We start from the raw sequence: 13,768 nt of genomic DNA on the forward strand, positions 1-13,768 counted from the left end.
ATCTCTCTGCTGTAGAACACAGTGCTTTCCTAGAGATGTATGCTCTGCCTCACTTTTTCCCAATTTAGTAAATGGAATAAAGCTGAATTATTTATGTCGTCAATTCAGAGAGGTTTAATTTGTTTGTGAAGGCAAAAGTACTCTCACAAAATACTTTGTCCCTTCATGTTCTGTAGTACTTGAGGAAATTATTCATACAGTTCCAAAACACAGTTAGTCAGTGTTTACTTGCTAAATTTTGCATGAGAATATTAGAAGGAGATTAATAGAAATCCTGCTAGGAAGCATTCAAAATTGAGAGAAGCTGCTGAGATGTGCTAAAGAATTTTTTCAGTACTTGCTATATTTTTTTTAGCAGAGTACAAACAGTGGTTTCTTAATGCAGTGTCACAGATCAGCTTAGAAGGTTATGGTTATAGGAAAACAATTAACTGATTTTCCAGTGGGATTTGATATATGCTTGCCTGTTACAGGACTTATGTTCTTGCAGTAGTGTCAGCTGTACCTTTGGAATGTTCTGAATCATCATCAACTTTTCACTTCACTGGGTATATAGAGAAGTAGTACTTGAAAGAGGTGGCTGAATTAGCTAATGATGCAGAAGGCTTTTGAGCTTATAATTCTGCATGTGAATTTCAAGTCAGACTTTTAGAAGTCTAGAAATTTCTCAACTTTTTGAGTCTGAATGTTGTTTCACAAGTGTGGATAGTGAGGTATACAGGGGAGAAGTGGTCCTTTTAGAGTGGTCCTTTTCTGCATCACTATTTCCCTATTCTTCATTTTACTGAGTGATCATCCTGTGCAGTTGGTCCATAATTGTCTTAAACCATGTTTTCTTACATCAGATGCTTCCAAACATAAAGTATCAGTGCACATTCCCAGTACTGCTTTATAAAGATTTAATATCATAAATTCTGATGTTTTAAAAGCAATAAATAGTAGAGTGGGGAGCCACTGTTAAATATCAGAGGTGATTAGAATGCTGCATCTGTAGTTGTATTTTGAACGCTTTCACAACTATGTGTTTTACCCTGATAATGTATGTAGTCATTGCTTTTCTGGTCACAGAAGGGGAAAACAGTTTCCTTGTTGATGTGCTTCTCTTTGCTTTCTTAGACTGATAGTGCTACCTAGTGCTCACTTAAGGGAAAGACAGATATCTGCTCTAACGCTGCATCTAAAGCTGATTTTATCTTTAAGGGTAAAAGGCTTCGTAATGGAAATGACAAGCACATGTAGATGAGTGCGCCCAGAACATGAGTGTTCTTCCAGGATCAGCAGGGTTCTTCTCCGTGTGACATGGCTCATGGGGTGCACAGCACTGCTTTGGTGACCTGTTTGATCTTCATGATTGTAAAAAAAAAAAAAAAAAAAAAAAAAAAAAAAAAAAGCAGCATTTTCAGCTGTTGCAGCTGAGAGTCCCTCCACTGGCTGTGGAAGAAGGAATGGTCAGTCCTGCCCTGTCCTTGGGCTGGGGGAGAAAAAGAAAAGAGCAGCTCCGTAATAAACCTGTCCAGTTCAGCTGTGGAGCAGTGTGTGAGCTAGAGAAGCTCATCTTCATCTTGACCATAGATTATCCCTGTTGCTCATCTCATTATTGTGAGATTATTGTGCTGCTATTGTTTTACAGCTTGTTTGAATATTATTTTTGTGAATACTGGAAAAGAGTAGGTTTGAGAATAAAGCATGTGCAAAGGAGTAACTTGAGACCATTGTAGGTCTAAAGGAATATTTGCAGAGGGAATGGTCTTCTTGTGATGTTCATTCTTTAGTCACTGTTAACAGTTCAGTTGTAGAAAATGTCAGTGCTTCTGATGCTTTCGAGCTGTTAAATTTGATATGTTTAAAAAAAAGTTCTAGACAAGATCTCAATCAAAAGCATTGAGCGTTCATGAAATTCTGGTTGTTTGCAACTATTTCATTTTCCATTCTGCACAAGATCTCTATCTTCCTGTGGCAGTATCTAAAGAAACAGAATGAGGAAATAATCAAGATCAATATGAGCTCTGTGCTTCCAAAATCCTTTTTATAAAATACTCCTTCCTGGCCTAAAACATTTTTACTTTTTTAGTACTGAGACTGTATCAGAATGTAATTTCTCTTTTACTACTCCAGAGTCAAATGAGAAAATGCATAGAATACCTCTGATCTCACCTTGATCTCGGGCTGGTCTCCTGTAAGAGTGATATAGTAGATCTGGATGCCCTAATCTGTAAAGTAACAAGTCATTTGAAATCCCCTAGTAGTTATTACATTGTCAATCCTTTACACCTGAGTGAATCCGGGAAGGAGTTTTCATTCTCTGATGTCTGACTAGGTCAACTTAAAGAGAAAATGTGAATTAAGTTGTTTTTTTCAGAGCTGTGATGCTTGGAAGGATTGTGATACTTCAGTTTAGGATTTGCTCGTAGAAGGAGATAGTTGTGGAGTGCAATGTGGCAACATTGAAATCTCCTGTCGAGGAAATTTCAGTGTCCCTGCATTATATGGGAAGTCAAGTTACTCTTGGTAGAAGCGGTGCATCTCCAAGGGCAGTGCTGTGTGGCTGGCCCTTCCCCAGCCTTCCCTGACTCACCTTTGGCACACTGCAATCTCAGTAGTTAATGAAACAATTCTGAATTGAGACCAAATTCAGACCAAGAGAAGCATGATACATACTTTGGGAAAGATAGACTCATACTTTAATCATTATAATGGAGAACATAAGAGAGAGGTTTATTTTAGTACTAGATATTCTTTGAAAATGAGAGAATGTCAGCAGGAGCGTATGAAGACCTGTCTAATGGTCCTGGATTGTTAGTCTACTGCAGTCTACTTGAGACATTTTTGGGAATGTGATGTTGCTGGGTAGGTAGCACTTCTTCCAAATGAATAATATTTTTACAGGGACTCGCAATAGGACCAGTTGGCTTCATTGGTTCAAATAATATACAAAACCTTGTCTGGGCAAAGTAGAATTTTGCAAACGTTGCTTATATTAGATACTGTCAACTAGAAATATTTTCTTTGGGATGAAAAATTTTCGTGGTTCCCACTAGTTGTCATCTACGGGAGAATTATTTTTTTCTCCGATCTGTATTTTTCCAACCTTAGTTTGACAGTGGTTTCCCCAGCCTCCTGCCATTGTAGCTCTTCAAGGCTGCTTCTCTGGAAATTTGTGGGAGGAACAGCCACAATTTAATGCTTTAGGCAGATGGTTGAGCAGCCATTGAGGCTGATAGTCCAAAAACTAGATTTAACTTCTTCCTTTAAAATCATGTCGTTTCTGTTCATGAAATTAGCTGTTAAATAGAAAAATTCTTCTCTGAACATGGAGTAATTTCAACTAAAGGTCATTTAACTTCAAAAGCAAACAAGATCAACAGTTAAAAATGTACAAATATTAGATCAGTTGATTTAGTTAGATATGGAATCATGCATAATTTTCTTCAAGTTGCTGTAAAATCTTATGTTAGCAGTGTGAAAAGAAATGATGAACATTTAAGTCTCTTATGATGTACAATATTCTGCTGGAAATGTAAATCGGATACATTGTTGGAAGCAGCAATCATACTGAAAACATTACAGATGAGCATCTGTTTTTGTGCTTGCTCTGCAATAGCTAAGATTGTACTTAAGGTATATAAAAATAATAAGTACTTGTATAAGTTAATTAATGAAGTGCCTTACACAGTAGTACCAATAATTTTGGAAACTTGCTAGAGCATTCTTTACAAGTAATCTGGCTACAATACAGTGGGTGGTCTGTGTGGTGAACAGCTTTCTAGGAGGTTATTTCAAGATGACCTTGTAATGAATGTGCGAGCACTCGGGCTATCCTGAAAATACGGATGGTGGAAATACTGACTTTATCACTGAAAGCAGTGGCTGCCAAATTATTCCAAAAAGGCGACAGAAATAATGATGTTAAACTGGTAAGGGAGTGTGATTAAGATATTCAGAATTAACTAATTTTGTGTGTATTTTCCTAGCATCTAGGAAAAACTTATAAAGTCTGTGAGGTAGTGCCTTGAGAAAAACAAAACACCTTTGAGGTATAAAATGCCACAGGTTACGCACTAAATGAATTTCCTCAGAATATTCCGCTTAGCATCGCTTAAGTGCAAGATCTGAACTACATATCATCCAGAATTCAAGGAGACAGAAATAATCCAGTAAGATGAATATGCACGTATTTTATTTCAGGTTGCCACTGAAGTGGAACACTTGTTTGTATTCCCAGCCGATAGCCCATCTGTTCAGGCTCAGGATAGCAGCAGGTCAGGACCTACACACTCTGGCAAAAATGTACGGGCTTGTTCTGTGCCTGACAATCAGCATTGTTATTCCTTTAACTGTGTAAGCGTAAAGTTCAGGGTTTAAATTGCAACGTAAGGAAGTATATATTGTCTCAAAATGGCAGCAGACCTTTTCAAGAGACTTCTATTAGCAGGTTGAATGCAAGTTATGATAGATAATAATTTGTTTGAAAACACGATGTTTATCATGTCTCACATGGAGATATTAAAAATTGCTATCAGCAAAGGTATTGTGGTGGTATTGCAAGCTATGGTGTTCCTATAATCCAAGTAAATTAGCTTAGTAATTGTCTAATTTCTTCCTTGTTAAAACAAGACCAAACCTTTTTTAATACCTTAGCAAGACAAACACAGAGTGATTCTGCACCATTTTCTCTACTGTAATTTGAGTCCGGTGAAGGCCAAGTATGTTTATGAAAGCTCTTTGAATTAGATTTTTTTGGACAGCTCTTCCAATTGGAGATGGCACGCCCATCTGTGCCACTTAGGTGGCTTGCATCTGGATGCATTAACCAGGTGAATGTGGGAAAATTATGATGGTTAGAATTTACTATGAGGCTCTGAAATATAAAATACTGTCAGGAGAACTGAATAAAGGGGGGATTTGGAAATAAATGGTTGCTGCTTTCCATTGAAAAATCATCTGAAAACATTTTTTAAAACTTAGTGTTCAGTCTAGCCTGAAAAGTGATGTTAAGAGAATGTGTATTAACTGCAGTTCTGTAAATTGTAAGGGACATCTGTAAGGGAGGAGAATACAAACTTGAATACTTCCTTCATCCACTCCAGCAAATAACTCATAGGAGAACTGAGTTTTCCGAGTTCCTTCTTAGGTGCTTTGTGGAGCTTGACGGTACTCATGTTGGTAAAATGTACTTAGCCTTGTAATGAGCTTCCTGATTAAAAACCAAATCTGTCCAGTATTTTTTAAAGACAAATTCTATTCCTCCTAGCTCCAAGCAGCAAACTGCAGTGACTTAGCTGAACCTTTCCCTTGTAGCAAGCTTTCCAAAAATAAAGAGCTATAATAATGACTTGAGTGCCGCAGCTCTTGTTAAATAAGCATGTTATCAACTAGAGTCTTACCTGCTCAAAAAGATTGTAAGTAGGCAATCTTAGTAGCACATTTCATCCTGGCATTTGACATAGTGCTTAAAAAGCTGCATTAGATTGAACAAACAAGAAACACATTAAAATTTATTAAAAATTATTGCACAAAGACACGTCAAAGTGTGGCACTCTTGATGAATGTATCAGAGTGGGGTTGATTGTGGTTTCCCAAAGAACACTCCTTTGTCTAAAGCTATTTGTTACTTTTGTATGGGTCCCTTCCATAGAAACTCAGGAGATTCTATGATTCTATTATTACAAAGACCACAGGCTCTCTGGAGTCACCTTGGCATTTCCTACTGTGATAGGAAGTGTGGACATGAATTCTGCTCCCTGTCTGAGGCATGCTGTATTTTCAAGGCCTCAATATTATATGTGTTTTGCATTGCAAAATGCTGCTTTTGTGGTATGGGAGGTATGCATCTCATGGACTTCTGCAGGTAGTTGTGTGTGCCGTGGTTTCTCACTACTGGGAGGAATTGAAATTGGTGCCCTAAGGCATCTCATCAACGTCACAGGGTTATTAGTTTCTGTCACAAGCTCTAGCCATTTGTTTGTATTGAAACAGTGTGAGGAGATACAGTCCAGAGATGAAAACCTATGACTTTTTCCTACCACTTTTTTCCTGATTCTGCCCTGTTTTTATCCAGTAAAGCAGATCAAGTGAATGAATCCAGGTGCTTGTGTGTGAAGTCAAGCTTTGCCCAGTTGAGTGCTTCTCATTCAGTTGGTGGAATTTTGGCTGCAGGATTTGGTTCATCTGTGTGGATCAGATTGAAGAGTTGCAGTCTTTGCTAAACACTTGCTTTGTCTGAATTTCCCATTTGGCACAGTGGCTTAATGCATGAGCTCAAACAGCTTCAGCTGGGTCCCTGACTGCAATCTCAGAAGTCTCTTTCCATTCCATGAGCACCAATAAGTATTTCTAAGAAAAGAAAGATGACCATTTTGGGTGGGTTCCATGCAATGTGTTTTTTTAAGTGGAATTTCAAGTGACTATTAAAAATAGATTTTGATTTTTTGTCTCACAGAGTTTACAGATGCTTCCTCAACAACGGAAAGCCATAGCAAAATTTAAGGAGCCAGCACATGCTTTAGCATTTCAACAGAAATTCCACAGGTAAGTAATTAAGCACTGCTGCCCTTTGGTTTGTTCCCTCCCTTCAAAAGATGAAATTGGTCTCATCTGATCAATGTTTTCTCTTAATCCATTCAAGTGTCTGCTTATTACTGACCTTTGTAGAACCTTCTTGTCTGATCTGTCTACCTAAAATAAGCTTGATTACCAGATCTAAATTTCTTTTAACAGGCACATGATAGATCTGTCCCACATAAACGTGGCATTGATAGTTGAGTGATGTCTGCCGAGGGAATTACTTACACTACCAGAAACATACTGTGGAGCGACACAAGACACAGTGACAAAACTATCGGGTTCTGAAACCTTTCCGCTTAGTCTTTTAATTGCCGTGTTGAACTACAGAGAGCAGCAAGGTGTCCTCAAGAAGAGCTGAACTTGAGAGGATCTACAAAGGTGGAATTTCTGTTCGGATTCTTCAGATTCTGTTGTAACCACATGGAGCTACAGTTTTGGTTGGTTGTTTTTTTTTTTTTTCTCAAAAAGCTTACAGTGCAGGTAGACACTGTTCTTCAAGATACTACTGTGTGACCACAGTGACTTTGAGAGAGAACGTTTACACCGAAAGATGTACAAACTTTCCTCATAGCAAAGAATATTTGATAATGGTTGCTCTTATCTTCAGTGTGAGGCATTTGAATGAGAACTCACTTTTCTAAACAAAACATATTAGTTACGTTGTATATCCAAGAGCATAGAAGGTATTCTTGCATAGATTTAAACGTGGTCTACTTCACTGAATAGAAGTATGCTGAGAAGCTTTGGAGGTGACACTGGAAAACTGTAGTTTCTATCTTTGTAAATATGTTAAGTCTGTCTCTGCATTTTCTATTCCAACACAGACTTCCCATTTTCTCCTTCCAACTCCACTTATTCCATAAAACACTGTGTAGGAATAACATTGCTGTATTTTCCCTTGGTTTTTAAAAACAAGGATCTTTGCCATTCAGTAGCATCCTGGGGTAGTTAACTCCAAGTTGTAACTAAGTTGTCTTAAATGATGTTGCCAGACACAGGGAAAAAAGAAATATTTAGTGGCTCACTTGAAAAAAAAATTATACAGGAAGAGTGGTGTATTCCTAATAGTTCTTTTCGGCTAGTGTTTCGTAATTGCCTTATGCTCTATTTTGATTAGGTTTTTTTTTTTCCTCTTGAGATTTACTTTGTGACTAACGCTGAACCATAAAAAACCCGTTAACTGAAAGGATTTGGTTTGATGTGTTGTTCCCAATGCATACAGCACTATAAGGACATTGTGAATCTGCTGGTGAACGTGGCAGTTCGCAAAAGTATGCGCAAACATTAAGGAGCTTATATTTTATTCAAAGTAAAATCCATGTTTCCTTTTGGTCAGAACCATCTAGATGGTATTGCCAAAGGAACAATTTTTTTTCAGTTACTTCTGAATAAACTTCTTAAAATGTCATCTTTATATTGGATTGCAGTTTTTAATGAACATTTCCGTAGTTTTTAGACTGTGATCTTTTGCTTCATCCTTTATTTTAGGAATACTCTTAAGCATTGAATGGGGGGACTTAAGCCTACAAAGTTTTGTTGTTGGTTTTTTCTTTTTTGTCATCTGAGTGACCACAGAAGAGCACCATTGGTATGTAATGAAACAGCTATGAATGGGGTCCAAAATGGAAGGATGAACTAAGCAAGTTTATAGTAGCATAGATTTTTTTTTTTTTTAAGATCTAACAGTAACCAAGTCATTAAGACCTAATTGGCTTTCTTACAGTTTTGGTCCAAACTTTGAATTAAGTAGAAGTTGCTAAAAATAATGATTGAGTAATAAATACCATCTAGTCCTCTAGGTGAAAACTGCTTTTTGTTCACTGAAGTAATAGAGTAATGTGGTTCTTTTAATTGCACTGGGAAAAAATTTAAAGAACACTGTTAGCCCAGTTACAACGTAGTGACGAGACACAAGAACATCATAAAAGTATTCATAAGAAGTGAATTTTGTACCTGTGTGTATAGTTCCCCTCTGATGGATAATGCTTAATAACGTTCAGCACAGTTACTCTACATACAGTGCTGTTAGCGCTTCAGTTAGACCTAAGCCCAGGACAGAGAATGAGTCACAGGTAGGAAGCGCCCGGTGGAAGCCAGCTGAAGACCAATGCCAGGTGATTGCGGTGACCGGCTCTGCTAAGTGCTCTTTAGTTCCTCACTCCCACGAGCACTGGGACCACTGTGCTACTTCCTCAGGTTATGTAATTTTTATTTTTTGAAATAAATGTTTTTATTTAAAACGAGTCATTAAACAGTTATTCACCCCACTGTTAAGAGAGCAGCTTCTCTGTACTGAGGAGAACGGAAAGGCATCTAGGAATGGAGCACTCACACTGTGTGTCTGGAAATCTGCGTTAGGTGCAAATGCCAGGCGGGCTGGCAGCTGAGTTCAGCAGTAGGAACATCTGCAGTTGATCAGCTGTTCTGTCATAAGCAAACGTTGTTGGGGTTAGAGGGTTTCTTGGCGCCTAAGAATATGGGTTTGATTCAAAAGTCAAAGAAGTTTGTAGAAATGCTCCTGCTTTGGGTTTTGAATCTAACCCAAAGAGGCTGAGGTTCAGCCAACCCAAACAAGTTTTACGAATTTTTATTCAGTTGAGTTTTAAAAAAAAAAAAAAAAAAAAATTTTTTTTTTTAAACATTGGGAAAAATGGGTGGCTTTGGAACAAAGACATGAATTGCCTCGGATCTATTTAAATGTAGGAGGCGATGTGAACAGTGCCTGTTTAATGACTAGACGGATTGTCTTTAAAGGGTTTGCAGTAGGTTATTGCTTGTGCATAGACAGTACAGGCAGATTGCTGGTGGTTTTAGCTGCTTTTGTTGCAGTAGTTGAGTATCAGAACTATGTAAACGTTCTATATGTATGTATGTCTATATGTATTTTATTATACACATACATACACACGCTCACCCTGTATTGTCACCGTATCTTTCCAGTATCTTAAACTCAGTAGCAAAAGTAGCAATTAGGTGAGTCACTTGTTAAAATGTTTGTGTTTTGTTAGTTCTCAAATCCTTTCTTAAAACTGGATCTGTTGGCAAATGAGCAGTTTGAACGATGCATCTCTTCTAGTTCTTTTTGTTGTGTCTCCTCCCAAAAAACCACTGAGGAAGTAGAGGTAAAGCTAGACGGATGTGTTATTTCCATGTTCTCTTTCAGCACATAGTTAAATCTGAACATCTTAAGTTAACTTTCTTGGAAGATCTGTTGCAACCATTATCTTGTTCTTTCTTGATCATGCATTCAAAATACAATGCAAAATGCAAACAAAGCATTTAATGTAGTATGTAAATATTGAACTTTTGAAATTAAAATGTTACTCAAAGTGCTTACAGTCAACCACATCTTAGCTATTTGTTAGTTTTTTGTGTTGTCTTATCTAAGTTCAATGGATACAGTTCCATAAATGTTGATGTGTTTTCATGTATATCTTCAAATTTTTATAAAGATGCTAGTAAGTCAATACATATATCCTGATCTGTGTATTATTTGTTCACCATTTTTATTAGCATAGTTTTATATTGATTTTAATAGGTGACTCCAGTAGGTGTTATATGGAGCCAACTTTTTTTTAACTGTTTTGTTTTCATCTGTAACACTGGAGAATAATTCACTTCATAACTAATCATATTCTGCTTTGACTAAAAGATTGGATTGGCCATGTGGTGTGGTATTTTAGTAGAATGTTATACATTAAAAAAAAAAAGGTTTAAAAAACAGCTCTATCTTTTAAGGGGAAATAGAGTACGCTGTCAGACTGAGGCGTGGGTTTCTAGGTTTGTTCAGTTTTGCTGTACAAGTACAGATAGGTCTGCCTTGTAATTCTGTTCTCAGAAAGTTTGGGCTGTTCTTGTTTTACACGTAATTCAAGTTGGTCATGTAACACTTGTTTTCATCTCAATGTTAGCGGCTGATGTGGCAGATACTGTATGGTGGAACAAATTGGAGTGTTTGAAGAGCTCGGTGTAATTGCTGCTAGGTGGGAGGAGGACAGGTCCATAGCATCTTCACAGCTAACAGAAACTGCCACGCTGATGGGCTTTCTCCAAGTAGTGACAGAGAGTAAATTTAGACAGGGTGATTGTTCTCGGCCCCCAGACAGCTCCTGTATGACTCCATGTAAGAAGAGTAAATACTGGCACCCCGTACGCAATGTATCTTCAGATACATAACTTATTACCCAATTTAATTTTGAAAATTCACTTCGTATTCCCAAACTTTTGCCAAAAAAAAAAAAAAAAAGGCCATCTAACCACTAAAGTGCCAACTAGAGGGAACGTTCTAGTTCTTCAATGGTAGATTTCCACTGCAAGGGTTTAGATGAGATTTTTTTTTTAACAAAACTAGGTTGAGAACATGCGTGCCTTGAGGTTCTTCGTAGTTTTTTTTCTTGACACAATCTACCTATTTGGCGTAAGAAAAATCCTTTTACTTGGTGCAGAGATTTTTTTTTAAAGGCAGTATATCATCTGGTTAGCTTCATACAGGGCTGTTATCTGGGAAAGTGCTGTGTGCACTTCTGTAGTTACGGGAAGTACCTCTGTGTGTGTGTGTGTGTGTGGGTGCGCTGCCCTTATACTCTGGGGCGAGAGGGCGGAGGGAGGGCGTGGGTTTCATTTGTTGGCATTGCCTGTTTGATTTGCTGGAGAGATTTCCTACATTTGTTTCCTGGCGTAGTATTGTGTCGTTCTGTCCCTCACCGGTCTCATGGTGATTACCTGGGTTGTGATGACCACAGGTAGAAATCTGGCTTCGCGTGCTCGCTGTCAAAGAGACGTTTTTGTTCCCGCGGACAAACCTTTTTAAAATCATTTTTGTGCTTTTTGGTTTTTAGCAGCATGTTGGATGAGAAGTAAATGTGAAGGAAACGAATACTGAATGGATTGCAGAAAGTTAGCTGTATTATAAAGGGTAATGGGTCACTTAGGGTAAACGGGGCTTTTGTTTCAGTGCTACCTCAAGTACTAATTAATTCATAACCATACTACTTGAAGTATTTTATCTTAAATTAGTATTAAATCCTAAGGATTTTATGTAAGGGTTTTTTTGTAACCCACTTTTTTTTTTTTTTTAACGTGAAGATGATTTATTATCTACATGAGCCAAGGGCCTTGTGTACAAAACCCGATTCATATTGGATCCTTACGTATACCATCTTCCGGTATAATACGGTTGGGAAGGATCATTTTGTTCTTTATAACGCTGCCTTTTTAGGGCTGGTTTTTATTTTTTTTTCGTTGTTTGGTTTTTGGTTTTTAATTAAAACGTAGTCTCCTTTTTCTGTTTCTGTGCTTATTTTGGTGGCGCGTGTGGTCCCTATTGCACTAAACAAAGCCTCAAGGGGAAACTTCATCTCACTGGGTCTTCTAGGTGCCTGTGTTGCTTTCTCACTTCTTGGTTGGACGCACATTTTCCTGACTAACTGGAAATGGGCCTTGTATATACACAGGTTTTCAACAGGTTACATTCCTTTTCTCATGTAACAGCGCTCAGGTTAATCCATTTTTTTACCCTCTGAATAATTTCCATCAGTATTACAGATTAAGAATATTTGTGTAAAGGAACCTGTGCACGGTTCAGTGGAGCTGTATTGCAAATGCTGTGTGTGGTTACGAGGAAGATCACAATTTGAACAGAACGCTGCTGTATTGATGTTACATTCATTCCATGGTTCAGAACTTTCTTCTCTGCATACATCTAATGGTTTCTAACATGCCCTGTATTTTTTCCTAGCGCCTGCCAGGCTGACTTTGGAACCTTAGAGCTTTATTTCCATGTATATACTAATAAAAAGGGTTTTTTTGCAGGATTTCTTTTCCAGGCACTGACACTTTCCAACTGTTCAATTTTCTAATTAATGCACATTTTTCACTTACAGATACACCAAAGACGAGATGCTAATGCTAATTTATTCACAGCTGATCTTCTGTACCACCTAATATAATTTTTATTGACACAAGGTGCCCTTAGAATAAGTCAAATTTCTTTTCTCCTTCGGTGCTCTTTTCCTCTGCCCTGTGCTGTACCTCATTTCCATCTCATTTGCCCCCATTTTTCCATTCCCATGAGGGTATTTGTATCCTTGTTACGTTCTTGCTCTTTTGACTGCACATTCATCCCTCTCCCTCCAGACTTTCTCCTATCCGATTGCATAGCACTCAGTCATTTGCAGTATTCTGTTTCTATTTCTTCTCACCAATGGCTCTTTTGATACCTGAAACCTAAATCTCCAAGAGGAAGCATAAGCATCCTGTATTTTTCTTTGCAGACTTGCTTACGGTACCTAAAGTTGAGGCCACATTTGCAAGTGTCAAACCTTAGGAGATGCTGCCCATCCCAAAGCTCCGGACAAATAACAATTTTTGCTTTGCAGTTTTACCCATGTTGGAGAATTACAGAGTTTTTATATGTGCTCTAGCATTTATGCAAGCCAGGAGAAACAGGATTAACAACTCTTTCATCCTTTTTGCTTTTTCAGGAGTTCTGTTCTTGAATTCAGTGATAGTAATAGCACTTTTTCATTGTCACTTTGTAATACAAGCACTGCTGACACAATGCTACCTCCTATTACTATTACTGAATGTGATCCTTCCTAACCTGTAAAGTCTGAAATGCTGTGTACATTTAGGTGCTTTGAGAAACACTTAGAGTGTTGTCGCTCTAATCTGGATGGCAGAGTTTGTTTATTAGCAGTTCAGAATATAAATCATCAGCCGACTGTATCATTCTGACTCCACTTGGGGTTCATCCGCCTCATGTTTTCTACAGCATCACCTGCACACTCCTTTATTTTTTGAATGTAATACTGCGCTATACCAAACCCTCCACTCGCATAAGAGATCTTTGTCATACTTATTTAAGTGAATGTAAAAGTGGCAACACAAAAATGATCTCGTGCAAGTTTTTATTACCTGTAATTCCATGTTTAACGTGTCAACGTGCAAATATATTTATTGTACCTAAAATATGTGAATAAAACTTTATCTTCCTCATGTTTGCTTTGTTGTCTTTTGATATGTTATCTGAACTAAACTCATAGCATGCTTGAACACATTAGGGGCCAGAGATTAATGGACCTAAGAAAGATCATCAACGTAAAAATGCTTCTGATTTAGTGATTTTTATAGGGAGCAACATCAGAATGACCATGTTTGCGTGCAATATTCCATCTTCATGCAAAGCAGACTCACATGTTGAAAG

The 13,768-nt window shown here is 37.7% G+C and overlaps 1 protein-coding gene across 1 annotated transcript in view; it reads left to right on the plus strand.

Moving 5' to 3' along the window:
- RBM33 (RNA binding motif protein 33) overlaps positions 1-13,560 on the plus strand; it is an 86,547-nt gene extending 72,987 nt beyond the window's left edge. Inside the window, 2 exon segments of the mRNA XM_021389323.1 lie at positions 6,440-6,528; positions 6,718-13,560. Coding sequence (XP_021244998.1) covers positions 6,440-6,528; positions 6,718-6,766 — 138 coding nt within the window. The 3' untranslated portion in view covers positions 6,767-13,560.

The sequence above is a fragment of the Numida meleagris genome, chromosome 2, assembly GCF_002078875.1.
Source record: "Numida meleagris isolate 19003 breed g44 Domestic line chromosome 2, NumMel1.0, whole genome shotgun sequence".
Lineage (NCBI taxonomy): Eukaryota > Metazoa > Chordata > Aves > Galliformes > Numididae > Numida > Numida meleagris.